At 47.0% G+C, this 7,999-nt stretch overlaps 1 protein-coding gene across 1 annotated transcript in view; it reads right to left on the reverse strand.

The window, feature by feature from the left end:
• LOC102371856 (low molecular weight neuronal intermediate filament-like) overlaps positions 1–7,550 on the reverse strand; it is a 19,585-nt gene extending 12,035 nt beyond the window's left edge. The window contains exon 1 of the mRNA XM_025191888.1: positions 7,512–7,550. Within this exon, the coding sequence (XP_025047673.1) occupies positions 7,512–7,550 (39 nt within the window). The remainder of the gene's footprint in view (positions 1–7,511) is intronic.
• Positions 7,551–7,999: the final 449 nt, after the last annotated feature.

Here is a 7,999-nt window from a genome sequence, read left to right on the forward strand (position 1 = left end):
CCCCTGAGCATCAGTGCCTCGCTAACTCATCTCCTGAGCATACTGAAGGTGGCCTTTCCGAAATCTCACACTTCTGCCCTACTGGTCATCTTTTCCACCTCTGGTCCAAGCCCTCCCAGACCAGCCCCGCTAGAGAGGGACCATCTTGGCACAGACAGTGCTGCCTCTGCCAGGCCGGCAGTGTAGAGGGGTTGGTCTAAGGACACAGGTAGATGAGGAGCTTTGGGTAAATCTGATATCTTTTATTAGACCAACTCAAATCCTTGGACAAATTCTTTCGGGTATAAGACCCCTTCGTCAGGCTGAGGAAGCATCTGCAGTCACTGTGTGCTCTTTCTGTGTGGGATGGATAGCATAAAAGGCTGGTCTGCATGCAAGATAGGCAGTCAGTGAAGATGTAAGCTGAGGAGTCAGTGGGCAAGAGACGGGCTGGGGGAAGGGGAATGAATGTAGCTGGTAAATAGTGGAGAGGTACCTGGGGAGTCAGATATTAGGCAGGTTAAGCTAAGGCTGGGACTTTACGCAGTTGGTCTCTGAGCCAGGTGGCTGCTGGCGTGGGGGGTCTCGCCGCTCTGGCTGCCCTGCTACTGCGGGGAGGAGCAGCAGCAGCCTTGCTTGTAGGGGGATTGGATCCCCCACCCCCCTTCCATGGAAGGGGGACACAAGAAAGGCCAGCTTGGCCTTTCAAGGAAGAGGGGTTATATCAACCACCTTGGCTTTTCTCCCCCAGCCAGGCACTGCCCTTCCCCTGCTCAGAGCTACAGAGTTCCCAGCATAGCTAATCAGAGCATCCTGGTTTTGCAAAGCAGTGCCAACCCCAGCGGCAGCACTGCTGGAGAGTCAGGGGGCTTCTGGTGCATGCCCAGAAGAGGGGTGAGCTCAGCCACTGCTCATTTGGGCTGTGTATTCGGCATCTTTCTGGGTGGGAGGCTGAACTGTGTAGCACACTGGTTGCCTAAGGGAATTGGCCAGTCACATCCCAGTGCAAGCACAGGAAGGCTGAGGTCCGCTCCCCCAAGTTGGGCCAGTTTTGCTGCTGGGCATCAGTCAGAAGCAAAATGGCAGGAATATTGTTGATCATGAAAAGATGCATTAGGCGCAGCTTGGATACTGCCCCGTCTCATACAAGCACAGACTTCTCTCCCCTCCAGCAGTGCCAATTCATTCGTTCTGGCAGTGCCAAAACAGGCATGTCGTCATGTTATCTGCCATATGGACTTTCTCATCTCTTCCCTTCCTTTCTCCCCCACCCTCTGTTCTTCCCAAGTGGTGGCATTACTGAACCCAACTGGAGCCTCTCTGCTGATAGAGAGAAGCAGGAGAGAATAGCAAGTGCTCCAGCAGAGGCACAATGGCAGAGGCACCTAGGTTTCCTGCTGCTGGATTGCCTGGAACAATTTTGGTTGCAGATGTACTTTTACACTCATTTACCTCCCCTGATCTCCATGCAGTTATTCCAAAATCACACTGGTATGTGAGGGAATAGATTGGGCTTTCAAACAGCCAGAACTCTCTTTCTAAGGTGTTATATAGACCTGCAGATAGAGGAGGAAGAATCAGGTGGGGACAAAAAGGGATGCTCCCTGCCTTGCTCCATTTCTGGGTTAGAGTGGCACAGTGTCTATGAGCAAGCAGCTTTCAGCATGAAACTAAATTGAAGCATTATAGAAGAGGAGAAAGATTCACTCATAGACGCTAACGCTTCACAGCCCATCTTGCTTTGTCCTCATTCTCCAGAGCCTTCTGTTTTGCCAGTTGCTTGGTTGCTTCCAATTAATTTCTTCACCTTTATTCGATAAATCAATGTTCCATTATGCAGACGTGTGCAGGGGGCAAAGCCAGAGGCAGCTGCTCTCGCTGACTCAGGAGGGTTTCTTGCACCTGTGTGTTAGATTGGCCTTTCCCATTTGGGAGAAGAATATGATTTTTAAAGACAAATAAAACACATGCTCCCAATAGCAGCTCTCTTGCTTTATAAATTGTTACTGTGGAGCATTGAGAATTCATGTTGCCTCTTCACATGAAAAGGGAGAAACTCAGGTGGAAATGGGCCAGTTTCATGAAGTGTTAATGGGGACAACTTTCTGTTTGGAAACCATGAACAAGCAACATTTTTCACTGAATTATTTCTGCTTCTCATGATGACCCTTAAATTGAACAAATATTCCCCACTGCAAGGAGCCAGATACTAACACCACTTACACTGCTGAAGGTGAGAGAAATACATCATCAAAAATAGAACTGCCAATTCTCAATAGGGCATTCCAGGACTAGACTAAAAAAAAAAAAATCAAATGTCTGTAGCATCTACAGACACAAGATCTGACCCTTTTAGAAAATAAAAGCCAAGCTGTAGAAGAATGAACCATTACATGCAGCAGGGTGATGCATACAAGCACAACACCAGTATACTCAGCACAAACAACAGTATTTGTGAAATACACGTGATGGTTTGGTTCACATCGGGTGGACAGGGGCAAGTTTTATGAAAGCTACTAAGGGGAGAGGGGATGGTGCATTGCTTTTGTAAGCAATCGCTATGTTCTTTAGGGTCAGATTCATAGCCCCCTGAAATCAATGGGTGTCTTTCCAACAACTTGAATGGGCTTTGAATTAATGAGCAGGTCTGATTATTGCTGATCCTTTCGTGTTCAGATATATAAGATGACAGAGTATCTCTGGAGTGAACAGTGATAGAAGGTTGTTTTGGATTAGTCAAGCCCCAGCCAACTTGGTGATAGTTTTAGGTTATTATTACCATCTCATGGTTGTTTCAGGCCCAAAGTGAATGGGGTTGGTGGGTGCTGCATGGCAAATACTGACATCAATTAAGTCAGTATTAGGTATTATTCGGAGCCTAAAACTCCGATACCTAGGAGTATTATCGGAGCCTAAAACTCCGATACCTAGGAGTTTTAGGCTCAGAAATGGAACTACCTTCTCTCCGTTGCAGCTGGACTTTGCAGGCGTTATTGAGGTAAAGAACCATTCATTGTTTTCCCCATCCCTCTTACACTCAAGATAAAATCCTAACACAACTTGGTTAAGTGGCAATGAGAAAGAGATATTGATTTGGATGCTGCCAGTCTACCCTGCTGTGCGTTACTTGGACCAGCCACAACATGCACACATAAGAAGAAAATAGATGATTCTTCACTGGCTTATACCATCACTGCCAAACTGAACATATAACCAGTTCAGAGCTGAATTCATCACTGAAAAAGGTGCATAAGGGCCTGGCACTCTCAGATGCTATGACTCCACAGTCTGACTAACCACAATGGGAGCTGCGGGTTCTGACTAAATAAAATCAGATCCTCATTGCTGTTGCATTTATCTGAAGTCCAGTCCTGCAAAATGAGAACCATCCATTCCTATTTCTCTCTTCTTCTGAGTTCATTGCCATGGGGCAGATTGCTAGTGGAAGCCCTGACCGTGGAAGTCTAGAGCTATTTTTTAGTGGGCTCAGTTCTATGAATTGTTTGCATTTAGAGCATTTTCTGAGAGAAGAAAACAATGCCGCTCTCCCTAGAAAGACGTCAGCAGCTAGACACAACCTCACTTGCTGTCAGACCGATGTTCTTAAAAACCTTTACATGCACAAAGGAACCACATTTAGCAATGAAAAAATAAACCATGGCAGACAGGCAACTTTTGAACTCTGGTAGGTTGGAATTAGACTGCAATTTCATTCTGAGCTAACCATCCCTGCTAATGCATTTAAAGCCTTGACCCTGAAACTTCAGATGACTGAGTGAGTGTCTTCTTTCCTACTAAGTAGAAAGGAGGACAATGAATTATAGTCGAGCAGCCCAGCTAGAAAATCTACCCTTAGATGCTCAAAGCAAGGCTGAGAGATTGTATGTTTTCTGTGTCCTTGTGCAGAGAGATGGTGGGGAAAAGCTGCAAGACTGCACATCTCATGGAAGCTTTAGGTGTCTCCAATTTCCAACAGCATTTGCCGGAACACATTTCTAGGAAGGAGAAGTCAACTCTAGCAAAAATGTGGTTCCCTGTTCAAGCATGTTATTTGCCCCTAGAACTGGGTAGAAGATCTCACACATATTTGTTATATCAGCTCCATTGCAGAGCAATGGATTCTGGCAGCTAAGGTGTGGAGGAGGAGAAAGACAGAAACTCAATGCAAACTGTCAGCCTTGTTACCTTGATGCTGCTGAACAGAGCAGAAATGTGGTAATGGGAACAGACTGGTTTGCAGATGACCCCTCTGAAAAACCGCTGAATGCCTGACATACTACCAAGGCTTTTGGACACCCATCCATAGCTTCTATCAAGCACCGCTCTGTGAGACAGACTAAAATCAGGGATGCAAGCAGCATCCTTCCTGAGATGCCTGTTGTATAGTTGCATGTATTTCTAACATGCCAGAGCCTAGCATCACACAGCAGCAAGCAGAGGCTCACCCTGCTTTGGACTCAGACCATCACACAATCAATCCAGGCCAGAGTCATGAACGCCATAGTGACAGGAGCGTCCAGCAGATTCATAGGCAGGAGACTCCTGCAATCAGTTCCCTGTGCCCATAGAAAAAAGCTCTTGGTCCTAGGTGTACTCTCCAGCAACTAGAAGCAGGAAGGCAGGGAATGGGAGGAAATTACAAGAGAAATATTTTATCCATGGGAGATGGGAAGAAAATGAATCCCAAATTATTCTGTGGTGACAACAGGAGATAGGTTATGGAAAGAATGGCTTAATTATACACAGCATCTATCTGCATAGCAAGAATCACCATCCTAATGGCACAAATCCAACTCCAATTTGACTTGCTGAACCCGGAGATGAAGCCTAATTAGAATGTTATTGTAGAGATCCCTGCTCCTTTCATTACCATTTTCATTGGCTTGTTTGAAAACATCCACTGAAGCACCCTCCCTCATTTAACATGGATGTCCCAGTCTTAATTACAGCTGAATACACAAGTTTTACTTGGCTCACAAGACGTGCAGCCAGAGTCCTCACCTGCCCCTGCTCTCACACTGTGGCACTGCCCCAGTGGCACAACAGGGTTGGTTGGAGCTGCCAAGCTAAAGACTGCCCTCTGCCTGGGTAATATTCAGCTGGGGTAGGAGTATTTCTTCTACCCAACCTTAGCACCAAAGTCATAGGTTACTTGCTACCCCCTTGTGAGGGAGTTTCACCTTTAGCTCCATAAGTTTCCACACATCTATACAGATTTGCACCTATGTATAATGTGCCCCATATTTTCTGTTTTCAAATATCTCAGCTGTCTGGCTTTAGTACCTGCAAGCCATGTTTTCATGAGGCAAAAGGATGCCTCCCCAGCTATCTTCATCACATCAAAAGGGAAAGCTACTTCCCACTACTGACTCTGGACTCAGATCCTTGCTATTTAATCATGCAACATCCAGTCCAACAAAAGAAGCCAAGGGCCAGACCCTCAGCTGGCTGTCAAAGGTATTCACAGGTATTGATTACTGGAGAATGAAGACTCACCTAGCTGCAGGGGAGGGAGGAGAGAGAGGCTAATAAACAAAGCATATCTGATTTACATAGAATAAAAAATGCATGCTGAGCTGTGACCTGTGCAAGGCCAGCAGCCTAGTATCGATCTTCAGACAGCAGGATGTGATCAATAGAACCTTATCAGGACCCACAGCATCAGCTTTCAAAGAAACCAGGGTCACCCTTGAATGAACTGATCTTGCTGCAGAGTGTCTGTGCCCCAGAACTCACTTTCAGGGGTCCCTTGGCTGCATTCATTAACACCCTTCCCTTGCAGTATACCACTCTAGCTGTGCCAAGTGCCCATCAACCCAGCATACTGCTAGGAGCCATGTAAAGCAGCTGGCACTGGCCTGGTGGATCTGCCTTGTTGTCTCCACTCCTTCCACCTGGAGGGGCTCATCTGATAAAAGGGGTGTTTGGGCCAGATGAACTCTAGGGTCGAGACCTGTAGAGGCTTGTGCAGCCTCTCTCTGAGACAGGCTAATCAGCACCACATCCTGTCATTATATACCTAAATACAAACTCCCTTCCTCTGCCATTTGCTGCAGCCATGTACCCAGTACTCTAGAGAGCCTACTGCATGGAGACCAACTGAGCTCCCTGGCATTCAGATTCTCCCCACCCAGGCACCTGCAGCTGCATTGAACATTACAGTCCCACAGGACATGGTAAGGTTCAGTCTCTCAGGGCAGCCCCTCCAACCCGTGTTACTGCCCAAGAGCCATCGCTAACTTGCAATGCTTTGTTCTGATGACCAACTGATTTTCTGGCTTGCACATATCCTTGGCTATAATTCATCATCCCCAGCCTATCAGTCAAGGTGCTTTGGTCCCTAAGGAACCCTTGCTCTCTCAAAGGCACTTGCTTTAAGAAACATTGACCTCTGCTGCCAGATCTAGGGAGTGTAGTGTTTGTAAATTAGTGCAATGCACTTTTGCTCTACCTGCTCTCAGGAGCTGGACTACAATCCAATTGGCACAAGCCTGGGGGACCAGAGCTAGCTGCACTCTTCCATGCCACAGGGTCATTGCAAAACATACAGTCACTTAGTGTCTGCCATTTCTTTGATTCTTCTTGCAACTTGAGGCACATCTATTAATCCCCTTCCTGGTCTCAGTTTGGCCCATCTGCGAAATGGAGTAGTGTGCACCTGTCTCAGATGGGGGTTTCCATGAAGACTTAAGTCACTAGCATTCAGAGAAAGTTTTTTGCAGGACTCTCAGATCACTTTGCAACATGTTCTGCCATTCCTCCAGAAGCTCTCTCATCACCTATAGCTTTTGTGTTTCTACTCCTGGATGTCTTGCCAAGAGAATACCTTTCGGAGCTACCTCTTCCTTCTGACACACTGAGTACCTGCTGGGACCGGTTAGGTTTTGATGCTGTTCAGAAGGATACAGATTCATTTAAGTGCAAAACACAGAGGAAAGAGTTATCTTCCTTTCTCTTTCAAGTCACAGCTGAGGTGGAAGCCAAGAACACTAGGGATTACCAGAGACAGGAGGGTTATGTCATGTGGATACAGTGAGGCTGTCTAATGGGTGGATGGTGCCTTCTTGTGGTAGCCTGGAAACTGCAGTTTTCATGGAAACAAGCTGCAGAGTCAGCTGGGTAAAGGGTCTGAGCACTGATACTGGTGTTTCCATCTCGGGCATCTCTTTCCTATTGTACTAACATCAAACTCCAGAAGACCCTGATACAGCCCTAAGATGAACTACACACTAGCTATAGCTGAGACAAGGAGCCAGCACCTCAACTGATTCAAGAAGACACAGCTTTGTTTCAGTTATATAGAACAGGAGCATCAAACATACAACTCCTTCCAGCCTGCTGGGCTACTAGCAGGCCTGGAAACTTGTGTATATGGCAAGCAGGACGGCACAGCCTATAGCAAAAAGTGGGTCCTAGTGGATCTGGCCTTCAGTGGCAGAACATATACGTCTTGGAGCAAGTGGATCATTATGTTGCTCATCTCCATAAAGATGGATTTCCCCCATTGTGCATTGAACATCACAGATACTTACCATTAGAAACAACATGAAGACATCTTCAAGCAGAATCATAGTGCTGGTCTATGCAAAGGACTGGGCTACGGACAGCCAGGGCTCAACCTCAGGGGTCAACACTAGAGTCACAAACAGGTAGATCATGAAGAGGGAAATCACATGGGGGCAGAACAAAACAGGGATTCAGACAGAAACACAGCTAAGCATAACAACACCACAAACAGCTATCTACTAAGCACCTCATGGCTGATGCACTCAGAGGTACCCAGGCAGGTCACTGGGGCGAGGTGGGAGCAATTGGGCAGCACAGCCAGGCCCATTAGGGCCAGGTGGGGGCTTGCTAGTCTGTCTGCTGCCCTCATTCCTGACAGCAGAACCTGCTCTTAAACTCATCCAGCGATGGAGATCTCATTGCTTGTGTAGGAAGCCTGGTCCAATGCCCTCAGCCTGGGAGGGCTGCTATCCAGGGAAAATGCCACTAGATGGTGCTCAATATGCAGTGCCTG

Source organism: Alligator sinensis, unplaced genomic scaffold (genome assembly GCF_000455745.1).
Source record: "Alligator sinensis unplaced genomic scaffold, ASM45574v1 scaffold804_1, whole genome shotgun sequence".
NCBI classification, from domain to species: Eukaryota; Metazoa; Chordata; order Crocodylia; family Alligatoridae; genus Alligator; species Alligator sinensis.